Source organism: Haliotis asinina, chromosome 2, assembly GCF_037392515.1.
Source record: "Haliotis asinina isolate JCU_RB_2024 chromosome 2, JCU_Hal_asi_v2, whole genome shotgun sequence".
In the NCBI taxonomy this organism is placed as follows: Eukaryota; Metazoa; Mollusca; class Gastropoda; order Lepetellida; family Haliotidae; genus Haliotis; species Haliotis asinina.
In genome coordinates, this window is record NC_090281.1 from 50,999,810 (window position 1) to 51,019,378 (window position 19,569).

The 19,569-nt window shown below is 37.6% G+C and overlaps 2 protein-coding genes across 2 annotated transcripts; one reads left to right on the plus strand and one right to left on the minus strand.

Annotated features, from left to right (window-relative positions):
• Window positions 1-790: 790 nt before the first annotated feature.
• On the minus strand, window positions 791-3,265 carry LOC137272634 (F-box/LRR-repeat protein 21-like). Its single transcript, XM_067805029.1, has 2 exons — window positions 3,199-3,265; window positions 791-2,280 (listed from the first exon to the last, which is right to left on the minus strand). Exon 2 carries the CDS (start codon window positions 2,250-2,252, stop codon window positions 831-833), a length of 1,422 nt encoding a protein of 473 aa, XP_067661130.1. The 5' UTR covers window positions 2,253-2,280; window positions 3,199-3,265; the 3' UTR covers window positions 791-830.
• Window positions 3,266-6,880: 3,615 nt separating this feature from the next.
• On the plus strand, window positions 6,881-16,921 carry LOC137272635 (putative ankyrin repeat protein RF_0381). The gene is made up of 6 exons (XM_067805030.1): window positions 6,881-7,027; window positions 11,195-11,372; window positions 11,882-11,991; window positions 12,156-12,279; window positions 12,858-13,057; window positions 14,363-16,921. Exons 2-6 carry the CDS (start codon window positions 11,234-11,236, stop codon window positions 14,570-14,572), a joined length of 783 nt encoding a protein of 260 aa, XP_067661131.1. The 5' UTR covers window positions 6,881-7,027; window positions 11,195-11,233; the 3' UTR covers window positions 14,573-16,921.
• The last annotated feature ends 2,648 nt before the right edge of the window (window positions 16,922-19,569 follow it).

Here is a 19,569-nt window from a genome sequence, read left to right on the forward strand (position 1 = left end):
TTTACACAAGTAAGTAAAGTAGGGCTGGGACGGGTACCCCGAAGACCCAGGATGGGTAGGTAATGGGTTGGAACTAGGTACCCGTCTCAGTACCCAGACCTATTATAATCATGAGACTAATAGATTAACATTGTAATGTTATTCTTTCATGATTAGAAGACTGTATTGTCTTTAAAGATTTAGACATAATTTACAGTCAGTATGTGATCATGTGACTCATAGATTAAACAATGTAATATGTTATTCCTTCATAATTAAAAGACTGTATTGTCTTTGATGATTGAGAAATAATTTACAGTCACCTGTTTTGAATATAAATACATGGTTCAGATACTAAAAACCTTGGAATTGTAGCCTCTGAGCTGAAGAACTTAATGCTATTTCTTACAATTTGATGTGAGGAATCAACATAACAAGTGTCCTCATAAGGTAGGGTAATAGGGGCAGGTACCTCTGTAGAAAATTTGGACCCATGCAGGCCGTAGTATAAAGGGTAGTGTACAAGCCTGCTGAACACTTGTCATATCACATTTATATTCTACATTCAGACAGCACTTACTTGAAAACCTGTGACAGATCTGAATCATTGTTGAAATGATTGTCTAAACTCAGATTTGTTTACCATTGGCTTAGTGGTGAACCAGTTAACAAACATTTCATTGCTTTAACTGCGCGCAGAAGTGGCAAAGCTGGTAAACATTGCAAAAACAATTACTTAAATTATTCAAATGATATTTTGAAAATCAAACAACCTTAAAAGTCAGTTATATTTTTTTCCTTGGATTTCAACAAGACTTCAGTGAACTAAGACATTTAAGAGAGTGTCTGATTTATACAGCTGTCCACTTATACCCCATAACACCTGAAACTACAGAACACATTTGCTCGATTGTCTCCTCCCTGTTGTCATCATGGCGATGGAATCTATGTAGACCTACCAGTATATATTCCCCAGCTTCATTCTTTCTGATTGCTTCATCCCTATCCTCATCATCACCCTCTTCTTCATCAAATGTGTCAAGTTTCTTTTCCACAAACTCCAGTTTTTTCCATTGTCCTGATTTCTGCATTGCCATAGCAACAACAGTGGAACACTTGATGTTCCCATGGAACACCAGGGTTCTCAGATGGGAACACTTGGACACAAGGTACCTTAGATCAACATCTACATCAGAGGTGTCAGCGTAACAGATGAAATGTTTGAGAGATGACGCAAATTTGTCGGTGATGGAGCCAATGATCTGCCCATTACATCTTGAGTATGGAAGAAAGGAGACAGACGTCAGTGGCATGTCTGGACATAGGAGGAGAGACAGTTCTGTGTTCGGAACTTGTGACATTACAGAACACTCCACCTCAAGTTCTGGACTTGCCAATGCCAATGCCTTCCAGATGTCTGATGATATGTCTGGAATCTGAAAAGCATGGTTGAAGGCTGAATACGTAACATATACCTGAAGCAGTTTGAGTTTGCATCTATCAGGAGAGGACAGCATGGTCAGAATTTCCTCGCTCAACATGGGTGATCTCAGAGCAAGATGGGTCAGCTTCTTCAGATCTGGTAAAAACGTCATCAGAAATAAAGGGGATGGTAAAAGAGGCTCTCTCTCAGACCATGCACTGTCGTCTCTCCAAAACAGGCTCAAAGATTCCAGCTCTCTGAGTTTTTCATTCTTGACAATGGCATTGAAAATATTGAGATTATTCTGAGTGAACAACTCTGGATACATCGGCCAAGATTTAATATTCAACTGTTTCAATCTAAAAGCATTATTGATAAAATTTATGAAAATTTGAATATCAGACTTAAATGGCGGGAATCCACCTATATCAAACTGAGTGATTAACTTCCCTGCTTCTAGCGTCAGACTCTCCAGGCGACAGACTTCGCTTAGCTTCGTCAAAATTAGACGACTGTCATCATCAAAAGTGCTCACATGACCAAATATTTTTATGGTGAGTTTCTGAAAGAGATGGCCAAACTTGTCAATCATCTGGACCAGACTGTTTGGGATATAAGTGTTACTGAGAGAGAAGTTGGTGGCCCCGCCCTTCAAATTGACATTGACTGTGCTCCACAATGACGGGTGATAGAAGTGTTGATACAATGACTGACAGGTCATTGACAAGTTGTATCTGTCCTTCAGTTGTAGGTACTGCATAACTTGAACCCATGCCACCTCTGGAAGCAGACCAAAGTTGTAATTATCTCGTCCTGAGTCCACTGGAATCTCACTTCCTGCAAGCTCCATGTTATTTTTATTGTCTTGCTTATCACACCTGCAACGGAAAAATATATAATATTCAAAAATTCAATGGGACAAAACCCAAATCCATTTTCAAATAAAGTAAGTTGTCTCATGTAGAACGCAACGCCAGAGAAGGAACATGACATCATTGGTTTGTTCATGACGTCACACTACCATGACAAAGTGATATTTTGCGTGTTCCACTAAAATATACAGGAAGCAGCAATGAACTTAATGTCAGTTCATTAATTCTGCCAGTTTGGGATACCTGTATATGGGTTCATAACAAACATAATAGGTTCCTGCACTCTATCTTTATAATTATATCAAATGTTCTTTGTAATTTTGTCACTGGTGCCAGCACTGAACACAGGAAAGACCATTCTAAGGATTACAGTTAATATAATCCACAAGGTCTTGTCACTGATGGGGTCATAGCACTATCAGAGGAATGCTAGCTTTTCTTTTTGCCAAAATATGTGCTACACAGTTTCTAAATCCTAGGCAGACTTAAAGCTCATTATCTTCTTTAGGGGGCAATTGTTCGATTAGTATTATTATCTGATAATTATTACTTGATAAATATAGCAAAAGAGTTAGATTAAATAAATCATCCTCAATATCACCATAAACATTCCATACGTAACATAACAAAACAAAACAACTCACATTATGATATTCCAAACGACGATTATGAATTTGTTTTCAGATGTCGTAAATATTGATCATTTTACGACATTACATAGACGAGACTGGACAACAGTTTGCCGACTAAATTACTTGGTCACTATATCTATAAAGTACATTATTCATGAAACCTCATCATGGTCAAGATTCATAGTACACATACGAAGATAAGTGTTTTGAAACTCTACTTCCGGGTTATTGTGTTAAAAGAACATGATAAAAATCATACCATGTTGGTTTTAATCACATCTAATGAACATACCTTAAAACAGTGTCACGTGAAGTTGATACGACGCTTCATATTCCGTGTCCATGTCGGCCTGTCCCAGCAGTCAAAGTTGGAATCTCCCCATGTCATAACTAAAAATAGACCTTGTTGTTGCGTTCGCTCGATTCCTCGTGTCCTAGAAACTCAGATCGAGCATCAGAGCAACCACATGAGAACCTATTGCAATGCTTATTGCAAACTGGAAGATAATCTCAGAGGCAATATTAATGTAAAATGTCGGATACAAAATCGCCTATTCCTTACAGCAACTGGACAAAATATTGAATAGACTCCTACCGAAGTTTGCGTGGGAAAGAAAAAATACGATTACTCAAAAAGCGTAGATATCGTCATGCTCAACTGATCATGCATGTATTTCCAGACATTCCTAGTGCGTTTGTCATGGTGACGTGTAGGTAAAGTGTATTATTACCTCTTGGTCATGAGACACACCCTATGTGAAAGAAATATACACTAACCTATACCTTCTAACTTTTGCGTGTTTGCTGCCCTCAGAAGTTATCCCAGACATAAGACAACGGTCTGTTAACAATCTAGTCAGCACCAGACAATCCAGTGATCAACGGAAGTATGCAGTGGATACGATGACATGTGTCACTGAAATTAGCGAGCCTGTACTCACTCACTCACTCACTCAGTTTAGGGACCCATGAATACCCAGGTCAGAATATGCATGGTCTTCATCAACCCCTGCCGGTCATTTAAGAGGCAACCATGCAGTGGGATCGTGACATCACAGCACCATGCAATGACATCACGCAATTAGTTTGGACCCATCAGCCGCTATTGATTCCGAGACAATGGAGTGTATCATTTCAACCCGACTTTCGGCAGCATGGCAGATAACTATACAGTGAAGAAAGCATGACATGAAGAGTCACCATGACATTGTCTTGACCAAAACAAATGGAATGTGAACTTACCGTTCGGCACAGTATCCCAGTGTATCTTAATTGCCAACAGATCTTATGATACTATCCCAATGTAACCATTGGGGTGGGGGGAGGGGGGGGGGGTGGATTCGAGGGTGATATTGAAATGTTGTACTCAAATCCCATATGTGTGTGTTGTATGGATACCAACTACCGAAATACATGAGACTACTATAGACATCTCTGTTGTCACGCACAAAGCTTTCTCACAGTACAATACAGTTCAGAGGAATGAGTGCCAAAGATAAGGGTAGATTTGCATAAGTCTTTAGGTCAATCATGACTATACTTGAAATGGCAATTTCAATGACAAATAGAAATATTCTTCTGATGGACTGGGGTAGACTGCCTGCGCTTATCCAGCTACGCAGACTGGTTTAGCTTGAAGCACAGCTAGCTAGACTACGATATTTTAGTGTTATTATAAATAGCGGTATAATCCATCCCACATGCATGTTCAAATGATCCCTCAGAGAAGTTGTCTTTCTCCCACTTCCTTTTAACTTGGGTCCCAGGTGGAGCCACCGAAGCCTTTCTGTGACACCATATGCTTCTGTGTTTTCGCAAATCAGAAGGATCTTGAAACAAGAGGAAACAGTCATCACAAGATGGCATGGTTGAGAGACATTCTTCACACCTCTGCTCACTCTGAATATTTAAGTCAGACTGAATGGTCTTTGCATGGAGATCCCCTGCAAACTGAATGCACTAGGATGCAAAGTCGCCGAAGGGGAGGTGTTTGTTTAGATCAACCAACATGTAACCATAAGGGTTCTCCTTTCAAACTGGTCCATGAAATGGTCTGAGTTACCTGGATGCATCTGTCTCGCCTATGTCACGATGGGTTGTTGATGGATAGGGTTATTGAGCAGAAGCAGATAATGGCGTATCACAAGGATATTCTATCTTGTAAGCTCGGGGTCCTCGCCAGGGAAGGGTATTTAATAAAACTCTGACCTGATGAAAGGAGCTTCATGTTTTTTTTCAGTAATCTCGGCCTTTCATTGAGATGGTAAATTCAAACTACTCGAGTTTTGTCGACCACCCCTTCTACACACTGCATAGTTTGCATGGTAAATGGTTTCGATACAGCAGGGAGAGAGAGAGCAGGATGTCGTCTGTGTATTCAGGGACAAAAGTGATGCATGATCGGAAATGAAGGGGTTTCATGGCAAAAATGAAACCGGATGAAACCAATTGATCAATCTGTATTCCATGATGTCCCTCGCTTTCTATGCACCTGATCCAAAGATACACACATGACCGTCAGGACAGCTCAAGGTCATTACCCTCCACGCTCTGTGAAAAGAAGTCACCAACAAAGTGTTCTCCAAGGTCACTGCCTTCTGTGAAATGAGGTCACGCAGGTGTTTGGTGACGTCATAAAAATAGACTATTTGAACATGTATACAAAAGTCACGCTCAGCAATATTCCAGCGGAGGTCTGTATATTCGAATCTGGATCAGACAATCAGGTGATAAACAGCATAAGCAGCGATCACATGGAAACTGATGACGTGTCAAACATAATGTAGTCAATACAGAACGTCTGTTCAGATCTACCCAGCACGTGCAGAATGTCGATGGTTCCGTCCTGACACCAAACGACGATGAAAGATAGTGTTTGTTGTTACCCTGGATATTGTAAACATGTTTCTGACCAGAGACAATGATTGTATGAATACAACTGTATAACCCGTATTTACGCTGTTGACATTAACCCGTGAAGGTCCCGGGGTAGAAGAGGCCTTCAGCAACCCATGCTTGCCGTAAATGGCGACTGGGCTTGTCGTAAGAGGCGACTAAGGGGATCGGGTGGTCAGGCTTGCTGACTTGGTTGACACATGTCATCGGTTCCCAATTGCGCAGATCGATGCTCATGTTGTTGATCACTGGATTGTCTGATCCAGACTCAATTATTTACAGACTGATGCCATATAGCTGGAATATTGCTGAGTGCGGCGTAAAACTAGCTAAACTCACTCACTGATCCGACATTTGTCCCAGTCCGACTGAGTGTCGGAATATGCAGCTTCCACTGTGTTCTAAACATGAGTGGAAATTGCGTGGTACCACGGTGGTAATGGCATGGTACCAGGGAGACTGAAAAGTTCAACTGTAACGAAATAATCACTAACTTCGAACTCAGTTTATTAATACAGCTGTACACCGTTCGAAATAATCGCATAATCTGTCAAAAAAAGGTTTTCAACCAGAATCTTTTCTATATTTTTTTTCATTAAAGTTCGAGAACCATCCATGATTCATCAACAGCAACACCAATACAAATATCTCTCGATATGGTCATCGCTTATTGTGTTTGCAGAAATAGTGTGAAACTGTGTACATTGTGTAGTGTATTTTGTGGTTATTGGTTTGACCATCACAAAATGGGCTTGCTGATTTGTTTATGTACAGGGAATAATTTATTTATTTATTTATTTATTTATTTATTTATTTATTTATTTATTTATTTATTTATTTATTTATTTATTTATTTATTTATTTTAGGGGAACTCGTGGTTATCCTGATCACCCGCAGAGATATGAATAAAAGAAAACAATGTTGTGAAGCTATATATATATTTATATATTGATATATTCCTATCCAAAAGCGCCATACAAACGAAATTCACACCCGCTACACTGAAAACGCCAGATATGACGTTACGAGTAAAGTGCGGTTAGGAGCTGTACCTGTGTGGGGAGCTTGCGATAACGAGAGTTAGCTCCCTTAGTAAACACGCTCTGTCAAGAAGTGTTGATCGTTGACACCGTCTTTCAGATCAGCACATCAGGTAGTCAGGAATGAGCATCTGAATTGAAGTTTCTTTACAGCCGTTGGTGTAACGTGATTGATACAGTAACAGGTAGATACAAATAAAAAAACGTGTATGCCTACTGTACGGGCGTGGTCTTTGTAATCGTACTAACCGAGAATAAGTCGATCGATGCATAGGGTATGCCCCTATACGACTTATAGTAGTACAGGGGCATACCCTATGCATCGATCGCCTGTGGGATGGGAGTGATTGAGCAATATTGTTTTAGGCCGTAGTTTGCCTGTTTTGAGCGTGGTTGTAACCTAAGCAACGATCAACGAAGAGTTCGGAACAGCGTGGCTGTGAACAATTTTGGAATCCTTACTATCCGATTTAATGTCAGACATATGTTTATGAATCTTGAAAATAGTGATACTAGCAGCTCTACATTTATAAACACGTAGTGAACGTTCTGTAGATAAAATTGGGAGCGATCCAGTGAGTTACCTTTAATGCCGAAATATTCCTGTTATATCAGAGTATCGCCATATTGGATACCCTTAACAAGTCTCATGATCACACGACTTCCTCTTTCGGCGTTGGTATGATCACTTCAAGACAAAATGCATTGATGGATAATTTGAACAACACCAAAACTGACAACAACGATAAACAACTGGTTTCCCAAGGCGCACAACGCTGCATCACTGTAGATGACTACATCACCAGTGACGCTACAATATATAATGCTTAACTCATTAAGCCCTGGAGCCGCTCCACTGCCCAACACCTGGCACCCCTCGCTGACTGCCTGATTGCTGCGACGAGGCTAATTAGTGCTAATCATGCCTGATTTCCCTGGCAGGTCTCGGATATGACAGGAAACTGTCTAGTCTCACAAACAAGTACTGATTATTTAATTGTGTCGTAAAGATGGAAAAGAGGCCGATGTGAATACATATATTACAGCATTTCATGTAATTTATTAATGTGTTCCTTATACCCCTTTGCCAGTGTGTGCTGTATTTTTATCAACACCTACGCGGTCTTTGTACGTACGAGATGAACAAATATACAAATTCCTCCTGTCTCTCTCATCGTATTGACTGAATTATCATATATTATTTATAATAGAGTTTAAAAAGAGGGGGAACTTGAATTATAATCGTCTACATTTTTTGCCAAGACATTGCTCGTGCTTACTGACTGTTTCAAGGAAAGTATCAATAGGTGTGTAAGTAACATGGAGCATATAGAAATTTATAGTTTGTCACTTTGTTCATCTTAACTTAACATACATCACCATTCATACACATACATACTGCATAATACATTTATCATTACTCGATGCTAAACAAAGTTTCCCGTCATGTGATGGGATAAAATATCACAAATGTAACGCATTATATCTCACTAATTCATTATATTGGCTGATACTTTGACCAATCGTATCGTGAGAACCTGTCACATAGGAAGAGCAAGGTGATGGGGCGTGGCCTAAACTTCTGAAGGGCACATTTCGTCACTCAGATTGGATACATTGATTTTATATTGTATTGTTTACCAGTGGATATGTTGTGTTTTGGTTGTATATTCTAACTATCATATAACAATTTGTGTATTGTCTGATATCGTATCGCTATCAAGGTTCACCAGACTGCACCCGTGTGTGCATATACAGTACAGAGAATGAAGCGTAAGTAGCACCATCAAGTGGGTTGTCCGACAAAATAACAACACATGTTTCTTTTACGCTTGTCCCGGGACAGTCCGTTCAATAAGGGAGTAGGGGCGTGGCTATGTATAAATTTTACCGGAGACTGTTGTGTCAAGACCAATAGTAGCGCTAAATAATCTTATTACTGTAGTCTGAATGATGATATGCAAGGGTATCAATACCATGACTAATATGCTATCCTGCTTTTACGGATGATGGATCAACGGAATTAGTTGCTACATGTGATAATTACAGAGAAGTGTCAAGAAACTTTCAATAGCTCATAAAGTAAGGGATTATGTAAGTGTGCCTTTCTTCACACATGTTTGGAATCTTTGTATGTAAGACATACTTAAACCAAATGATGTCCCACTCATATCATTGTGTGAGATTAAATTGTTCAAAACATCTATGTCAATGGCAGTAAAGACGAATTTACGCACATGCCTAATAATCTATGAAAGAAGCGTTTTCGCTGATACATTGCTAGTGTTTACTGAATATTTTAAGGAAAGTACTAATAAGCTAGTCTGTGACTTACTTATAACAGATTCACAGTTTGTCGCTTTGGTTCATCTAGATTTAATGCAGAAAATATACGTTATCGCACGAACATACATGTATGCATATTGTATAATGCTGTTCCTTGCACATACATAAGACAAAGGGTCATGGGGTGGGCGTCATCAAAGTTGTCGAATATGTCGTTTTGTATCTTAACTGTTCAATATACTCCCTGATTTGTTATCTATGACCAATCGTATCATGAGATACCTGTCACATTGGAAATGACAGGTGATGGGGCGTGGGCTAAATTTCTGAAGGGTACGTTCGGTCACTAGACAGCTTTGATACAGATTGACTATTGGTTAGATCGTTGACCAATCGATATGCTGGATTTCAGTTTTATCAACTCTAGCTATCATGAAAAGTTTGTGTATCGTGAACATATATAATCGTAAGGATGCCTGAAATGTACACGTAGAACTAACAAGCACTTTGACGAGTTTATTTTTCTTTGAAGCGCTCAAAGCGCTACAATCCGATTATTTTTACCCCGCATAACCCAATCCAACTATTGAGTAGAGATGGTATTTATTTGCATATACTTTTTGCGCACACTACTTGTACATCAAACATAATGGTTCGCTGAACATTTCAATTTAATCTGCACATTGTTATGAATAAATACCATAATTCAAGAACATGTATTATAGAATTTAAAAAAGTAACACGATACTGATTTATACACTTGAAGTTGAATCTCCCCATATGTTTATGAAGATGGACATACTTATATTTGTTTTGAAAGCAAACGATGTTCAGAAGATTGACAATGGGCGTAACTCCACAAAACAGGTTGTCCAATGATGTAACAACGCATTAGTTTGTTTTACACTTGTCACGGGACAAAAGTTTACCTTGACATGCATTCGGCCAGAGGCTGTTATTTTGAGGTTGAAAGAGGTGTTTACATATCTCATTTAGTGTTGTCTGATTGAATGATTATACGCATCAATTCCATAACTATTATCCTCCTTTTATTGACGATGGATCTGATACACGTGATCATTACACAGGATAAGATAATTACAGAGATCAAATACAAAGGTTTCTTACACAATGCTTATGTAAATTGCATTGAAAAATCACATTTCAAACAAGCATGAAACAGCTTGAACAAAATACCCCAGTTACCTTTGTATGGTTTATGTGTACTATATATGTATATTCTGAGTAAATGCAAGAGTTATCACTTCATATTCGATTATGTATTATTGTCAACTTTAAAAATCAATAGTCGCAAATGAATTAGGTCTAAATTAGTAACTTGGTTTATTTAAAATCAACATGAACATGAGTGTAATACAGTATTGCTATTTATGTCTACGATTCATTATATGGACTATTACAACAAATGAATGAATGAATGATTTAATTTAGAAGAAGGTTTTGTAACCTTGTCACCATTAATTCAATCAATGTGCAAACATAGTATTTTAGTGTTCAATCCCAATGACGAGTAACCAACACGTACCTCCTGTGACAACATCTCATAATCGCTTTTCTCACAGACATGTGTTCCTTTGCCTGTATAATCCCCCGGCATTGCAAGCAATTGTTATCAAAACACATTAATAGTTCTTCTGATTAACACAGAAAGTAACCTCTCTCGTAAGAAAAGCTAATCTTTGATCATTACTGCTAAACTGATTGAAATTATAGGTACAGTACAAATTTAAAATGTAAAACCCCCAATACGCGGCTCTCGCTGAATGAGAGGTGCTTTTCGTAACCCCCAGTATGCGGCTCTCGCTGAATAAGAGGTGCTTTTTCTTACCCCCAATAAGCGACTCTCGCTGTGAGAAGTTAATTAATTTGCCGCATATACGCGGCTCTCGGCCTTAATGAGTTAATCAAACATGACTTTGGTGCATAATAGTAGCATATGCCTCCTCATCATCTAAAAACCTTTAGAAGTTTCACTAATTACCTGAAAGCCATAACACTGATCACATTTAAAAACAGGATAAATAAGTGGTGTTCTTTGTTCACAGCCCACAATGAACTAAGCAGAGGGACTACAAACCAGCATCATGTCTACCTTGGAACAGGACTTACATAATGCAGTAAGGAGTGGTCATCTGCTACAGACTCAGTCTTTGCTCCTGAAAGGAGCCAAAATTGATGGCATCTACTATGGATGGACACCCCTGCAGCAAGCAATTGATGCTGGTAGGTATGTCCAGCTGCTGGTATGTCCAGTCATCATGGTGATGTTATATAAACCATGTGGTGTTGGTCTGTAAAAAATCTAGAATGGACCAGTCAGTCTAGTAATCATCATATATATCATAAGCATCATTCTATACAGTGACGTATACAGTGACATGTTGACCAAGTCAGCAAGCCTGACAAGCCAGTCCAGTTAGTCACCTCTTACAGCATTACAAATCTAATGTGGATATTAATAGACAATACATAAAAGGCTTTTAAAACAGAAGATCTTCTAGGGCACAATTTGTGGTATATGGAGAGCATTTTGTAGAAGCTCTCAGCAATGTTACAAATTAAGCATGTAAAAGGGGGATGCTTGTCATAATCCATGTGTAAATACTATTTTTATTTTCGGTTATTGAGTAGATAGTAGGAGATGTGAGAGGGGTGGTTATGACTAATCTTTCGTTTTAGCGACATGTCTTTTTCCTGTGGTGTGGTAGTATGTTCATATCTTTTGTCCCCAGGAAATGAAGCAGTGGCATTATTTCTAATAGAGGAAGGCTGTGACATCAATTACCATGACAAGAACAATCTGTCACCATTTGAGAATGCTGTCAGAAAGAATCAGGCAAAAGTAAGATTCCTTTGATTGAATCATACAATCGTACTCATATTATTAAGGGATTTGTTTACAAAGCTCAACCTAAGCTGCATTTTTGTGTAAACATGTGTAATATATCCCCATAGCCCAATATCTTGAGAGTTGCTTGTATGAAGACTGTGTCTAATGACTTTTAGGTGTGTGAATTATTGCTGAAGAAGGGCATTGATGGTAATCTCGCATTATCTGATGGAGAGGTACCACTCCACGTTGCTGTGGAGAAAGGAAGCACCAAGCTGGTCAGCGTCCTTATGAGTGAAGGTAATGTAAATACTCTCACATAGAAGGTGAAAACAAGAAACTGTTTATGGATAAAAAGTTCTTCTTTCTTTCTGAATCACCTAGTGAATGGACAAGAAGTAATTCTGAAATGTCGCGAAGGATAAATACTTTATCATCCATAAAATGCTTCATGTCATGTTCTTCATATGTATGAAAGACTTGAGTTAAAATCTATTGTACAAGAGCCAGAATGGTAAAAGTGTCATATCTTTATCTCACAGATTTACCTGGGACTGTAAACTGTTTTTCAGTAACGTAGACTGATTTTTGTCTTTCAAGGCATTGACAAACACTAGGTATCTACACTGGCGTGTGTTTAAATTTCACAGAAATGCACCACTATCATTGTACAGTATTACATGCCTACAAGACTAAAGCTGGGGATTTCAGTCGAAGTCACCCAATGACTCTCAGAACTGAAATCATACTCGACAAATTGGGCCTTTGCTGTGTTCAGCTTGTGTAATGCTTCTTATCCTGATAACTTAAACGTCTTGGAGACAAACGTCATCTGTAAGTTTTGTAAGTACTTATTCATAAAATTTTCTCTTTCTAAGGGAAAGTTGACCTAAGCTGTAAAAATAAGCGTGGACAGTCACCACTGTATGTGGCATGCTCTGAGGGCCTGGCCAAGATTGCCTCCATGTTGGTGACATCAGGAGCAGACGTCAACTTCCAGTGTGAGGATGATGGGCAGACGCCACTTATTGCTGCAGCAAGCAATGAACACCAAGATGTTGTGAAGATTCTTTTAAAAGTAAAATTTCTAAAAATCAATGTTTCTTAATTTGATAAAGTTCCAAAATGCATAATATCAAATGGGTGATGAGTTTGGTTGTACACTGATTTTAGCAGATTTCCACCGTATCAACTGTTTAGCATGGGGTCAAGTCCACAGATTGTCTGAAAAGCCAAGTTTCTAATCTGGGTTTGTCAGATGAGGACAAGTTCTAACTTACACACTATCAAACCTTTAATTTACTAATAAGATATGGTGGTGTGTGGATGAGTGTGATTGTACACTGATTTAACAGATATCCAATATTATCACTGAGTAGTAAGGACATCCTTACCTTGTCAGCTTGCTGATGGGGTTAGCCACTTTGCTCATGATCAGAAGGTCCTTGGTTTGAATCCCAGCATGGAACTTGGACATTTAATGGCTGCTACTACAGGGGGCACCCAAAATGAGTTTCAGACATTGTGTCTGCGTGTGGAATAAAACTTGGCCTTTGCCATAAGAAGCCAACACTTCACCGATTAGGCTAATATTCCATCCCTATTGCATTGCTGTACGTGTTAGTAGTAGATACCTTGCTTGGAGTGTGTATGTGTGCATTTCATCAATCCTCCTTGCTTATTGATCAGTTGAAGCAACAGGACATCAGAGTGGTTCATTGTTGAGAGGAACAGGATATGATGTCATGCATTGTTTATGATGTCATAAATTGTTTATATTACAAGAGACGTCCTTCAGTACCTGTGAAGGTCCTGGGTAGAATAGGCCTTCAGCCAGCCATGCTTGCCATAAAAGGTGACAAGGCTTGTTGTAAGAGACGACTAACAGGATTGGGTGGTCAGGCTGGCTGACTTGGTTGACACATGCCATCGGTTCCCAACTGCCCATATCAATGCTCTTGCTGTTGATGACTGGATTGTCTGGTCCAGACTCAATTATTTACAGACTGATGCCATATAGCTGGAATATTGCTGAGTGCAGCGTAAAACTCAACTCACTCACTCACTTACTTCCTTCAGTGAAGAGTAGGGTTGATATTGTATTTGTATGTATTTCTTCAATGCCTAACTTAAGAATGTCAGTATTAACATATAGAATAACCTACTCAAAGTTGTAATCTTCTGTTCCTCACAGTGAAGTAAGTCCAAAACCAAAGGTTGAGGATTTATGCCAATCGTTCACTTGGGACAGATAATTCTGAGAAGTTTCTTTGTTTTTCTCTAATTACTGTATCTATCTAGCTGTGATATGACTGAAGAATTGTTCAAAATGGTGTTACACTCAACTCACCGAGTCTGAAAAAAGTGTCTCTGTTCTGTGCAGTACAATGCAGATGTGAACGTCCAGGATACAGATGGATGGACGGCACTGTGGCATGCTTACACCAACAGCAGCGAGGACATCATTGAGCTGTTGCTGAAGGCAGGAGCCAACAGAAACATCCCCAACAGTGATGGCCTCACCATCATGGAGGACGCCAGGGAGAACGAGGATGATGAGATGTTGATCTTGTTCCAGAAGTATCTCACATGACAGTCCAGGTTTGCAGAGAATCATAATCATACAACACAATGAAAGTCATAACTTGTTTCTACTTAATACTGGAATGTGGAACACAGCATGTTTTTCACATTGGAGTTATATTTTTAGGATTTGGCTGTTTGGTAGTTTAGTTTAACACATGCTCAAGAATTGTCCCACGCATCGCTTTACATTTAACCAAGGGTTTATCATCCATTTATGTTATCATTATAATCTCATGGGATGATCAGCCATTAAAAACATTTGACACATAGCTTTGATACTAGTAGGGTAGGGAAGGGAAGTAAATTGAGTGTACACAGATACCATAAATGTTTTGTTACATCAAATGCATTGGTTTCAAACCTAACTTTGAATTTGCATAAAATAAACAAAATGTGTAAACATTACAACATATATTTTGAGTTGCCATGACATACTTAGACATGGAGTTACAACAAGTGGTCAGATCACTTCATGGAATGGTGCCCTAACCTTGGGAATCCTGTCTTGTTGTACACTTGTCTTCAGGCCCCATTCCATATAACTATCAGAGTGCTTTGACTGTCGTAAATAAAGTGTTTGAATGAATATCGCCATAGCACTTTAGGAAAGGGAGCCTAAAGCTCAACCAAGTGGTGTTCATCAGGTAAAGTTTGTATTTTGTAATGCATTTCCTTGTTCCATTTCCAATGATCGTCATGCTTTTATTTTATTGGAAGATGGTTTTCAATTTGTATTTACTTGTGTTGTTATCATTCTTCACTAAGTATTAATCTGACACTGTAGTGTGTTCTGACTGCACTAATAACTGTATAATTCTGATACAGTTGAATATCAAGGCTTCATATATTTGGTGCTTGTTTCATCTCATTCAATACTGGATTGCTTTTTCCCATGTCATTCATGCAAAAACAAGTCAGATGTATTGGGCATACTTGTACCCGACCATGGCTATAGACTCACACTTTTATTGTATGTGTTTAAAAGTCCATAACATGCTCAACTGACTACTGCAGTGTCCAGTTCAGTATGTTTCAACATTCATAATACATACAATTCGTTTCTAATCTATTACATTTTGCATCACAACAAAGAGGATAATGTTTTCTCAGGAAACAAATGTAAAGATAGTGAAGTCCAGACTCGATTATTTACAGATCACCAGCATATAGCTGGAATATTGCTGAGTGCGGCGTAAAACTAAACTCACTCACTCCAGACAGTGAAACATGTTTGTAATGTACTGAACGTTCCGATAATGAACACAAACACATGCTAGAAATTGTCAAAATATACTGATATAGTGTCTCTGAATACCAGCAGTTTCTAAGAATATGTTTTAGTAGACTTTTAAACGGTGTTGGTATGTTCTTGTTGATCTTCACAGAATAGTCACTTATCATTTGAGGAAATTTGAGTACCTGAGTACTTAAATACATATTTTTTGTGACTTTTTCATGATGAATAAGCTTTTGAAAATGCTTGGTTTTGACAAATCTGTGTACCAGAGAAATCCACTGTCAAAAGACAGCAAGTTTTAAAAGATTTTTGCAGATTTCTCTCAAGATTTGACTGTTCAATATCATTGTTCATTTATTCAAGAGTGCCTATCTCAGATTTTCTCTTGTATGTGTAACATTATTTGGTTAAGCACCATTCCTGCAGTAAGTGCCTTATGCCAATTGTCAGGTTATTGTGGCAGCTGTACAGGAGCTTTGCATTGCTTGCTGCCTTGTGCTAGTACTTAACTCTAACCAAAGTTGTGAAAGAGGTCAATATTTAAACCCTTTGGATCAAATCAGTTATTTTCAGGAGATAAAACCAAATCTCACTGAGAATTTGGATCCTAATTAGCAGAATTGACATGTTTTGAATATTGTAACTACGAATCCAAACTTTGTAAATTAGAATTGCACATATCATTAATTTGATATGATGTCTGACTATTAATGAGAAAGAAGAACTCGTCCATTAATATTAATGTATGTCCGTCTATCAGGCTGTCTTTATTAGAGTTGATTATTGTGATGTTATTTGATACCTTTATAATACCAATTATCGTCTTGTAAATTATTGTGGGAAAGAGAAATATAGGAATAGTGTGCAAGAATATATTTATGGTATTTTAAAAATATTTATATGTATTATTACTTTTGTAGTGGGGTAAAGGTGTGTGTGTGTTTTAGAGGGGTTTGAGAATGGGGCAGCAGCCTCCCTACTGGTTTACTTAACATTCCTTCATCCATATGTTGCAAGTAATGTTACATTCCGTCCTTGTGGATGTTTTTTTACTGGTAAGAAATGTTTAATTTCTGTGTTTTCCAGAGTTATAAAGAATAAAGTAAAATACATCTGTGACTTGCTTTGTCAGTTGTTTTATTGCTTTCATATAAGGTACAAATTAAGGAATTCACCTGTACAAAATAATTATTTCATTGTAATGAAGCGTCATAATACTGCTCAGGTTACAGGAAGGATGCTAACCTATTGTGCTAGCTGGAATGTTTAGTTGTTATACCATTGGAATCACATGTAGAATGTTTAGTTGTTATGCCAGCTTGATTACCTGTAGAATGTGTAGGTGATATGCCCTCCAGAAGTCTTTCAAATGTTTTGCTGTTATACAGCTAGATTACCCGTAGACCAACAAACAAAACACCAACAAACCATAATAACACAAGTAACAAAACATGAAACTGCGAAAACCACAACTTATCAAAAGAAAGATAACAAAAGTAAGGACGTAATTAGATACAAGACCGAAAAGACCAACAACATAAATAAAATAACAAACAAAAACAAAATCAAACTGAGACAATACCCCCTTCATGCAAGAAAGCACTACCGTAAACACACGTGCACGCACGCGCGTAACTGCCCAGAACATTCAATCGAACAAAAGGAACAAACACCATTCTCTCAATCAGTGATACATCATTAAAACCATAACACGAATGTGGAATAGACAATACATGTGTGAATAAACTGAATGAGGCAAGCAGAATACACACAAAGATACCTAAACAAAAAAAACAACAAAAAAACAAAACAAACCAGCACAAACAGATCACAAAACAAACAGCAGACATGTAATAGAAACAAGAAAATAAAGAGAATATATCCATCAACCAGCATTAAAATCTTCTATCACACATCAAAGAACAATTGAAACAAAAAAAAATATCAGTCCCTGAAATAACATCAGCAAAACAGGAACGAACTAATCTGAGCTATAAAAGAACAAATGAAATAAATCAATTATGGCAAGAACCATCCAAAAACAAGCAAACAAAGAACAAAACAAACACGTGTAAACACCGAAATGAACCCATAAACAAGCACGCGATGCCGAAACCCAAGAACAGTCCACGCAAATAACAACACAAGTAAACATCAAACTGAGAAAACATCAAATTAACCAGAGAACGCTAACACAAGCAATCACCCCAAAAGATCCCAACAGACGGAAAAGGAATGGACAACAGAACAAGAAAACTAAATAAGGGAGGCTAAGAGAAGCAAATAGGGAGGCACAATCAAATACTAACATGTGAAACAACAAACCTCAAAGTTAAGAAATCAACACGAAAGCAAGACACAGTCGACAAACTAGTAAACAAAAATAGAACAGACCAAACACACGTCTAAAAAACGACAGGGACCCTTCAAAAAGCATAAAAATAACAAAAACAACATTATACCAAGTGAATAAATACAAACACATGTGGCCAAGCTTCAAAATAAGGACACCTCAACTTCACACAAATGCAACACATGCAGTCACCAAAAGAAAAGAAGAAAATGAAAAACAATGTGGCTCATAAACTAAGTTTACCAAGCGACAAAACTGCAATGAAGAACCACACGCATCGAAAGAAAACACAACCAAGCCAATATTTCAACATAAACATGAAATAGAAACAAAGGAAATAAGGAAAAGAAAGCCATCAACCAGGTAAATAAATATCGAAATTATCAAACAATACAATAAAGAAAAGAAAACCATCAACCAGGTAAATAAATATTCAAAATATCAAACACAGTATCGAATATCAAAACACAAAAGGAACAAACATCCAACTATCAATCACTTAAACAACATCATCAAAACCTGAAGCACAAAAGATGAATATACTACTCAATGAGTGAACTAAAACAGTCAAATCGCATAACACCAATGAACAAACACACTAAGAAAATAAAAAATGCCAACATTTGAGCAAAAAACAAAACAGAAAAAACAAGAATCAAACTAAATCAAAGGAAGAAAAAAATAACTATCAACAAGCTAAATGAATATCCAAGAATTCAAACAAAGCATCAAACATCAGAGAACAAGAGTAAGAAACAACCAACTACCAATCATTGAAACAACATCATTAAAACCCAAAAACAAAAAATAGAATTCACAACATAATCAATACACAAAAAGAAGCAAGCAAAAATATACCAATGAGAAAACATACAAACAAAACGAAACCCCAAATTGCCAACAGTAAAAAACAAAAACAATAAAACAAAACATAAATAAATAAAGATAAAATCAAAACAAAAAAAAGTAAGAAAAGAGAAGTATCCGTCAGTTAAATGAACATGCAAATATGCAAATGAAGTATCAAACATCAAAGAACAAAAGGAACAAACATCAAACTATCAATCTCTAAAACATCACGAGAAAAGGAAACACAAAACAGGATTGGACAACACAAACGGTAAACTAAATATGGCAAGTAAAATAACAACAAAAAAACCAAACACAAATAGAATAAAACACAAACAACCAACTACCAACAAACTAAATGAATATATAAGAATTCAAACAAAGTATCAAACATCAAAGAAGAAAAGGAACAAACAACAAAATATCAATTACTGATATAAAATCATCAAAACGCAAAACACAAACAGTAAATACACAGCGAAATGAGTAAACGCAACGAGGGCAAGCACAATAGCACCAATAAACAAACACACAAACAGAATAAACCACAATCAAACCAACATAA

Excerpts from the sequence above, each read along its gene's own strand:
- LOC137272634 (XM_067805029.1), bottom strand. The coding sequence starts at position 2,252 with ATGGAGCTTGCAGGAAGTGAGATTCCAGTGGACTCAGGACGAGATAAT.
- LOC137272635 (XM_067805030.1), top strand. The coding sequence starts at position 11,234 with ATGTCTACCTTGGAACAGGACTTACATAATGCAGTAAGGAGTGGTCAT. Across the intron at positions 11,992-12,155 it reads TCAGAAAGAATCAGGCAAAA|GTGTGTGAATTATTGCTGAA; the intron begins GTAAGATTCCTT and ends AATGACTTTTAG. Across the intron at positions 13,058-14,362 it reads TTGTGAAGATTCTTTTAAAA|TACAATGCAGATGTGAACGT; the intron begins GTAAAATTTCTA and ends TGTTCTGTGCAG.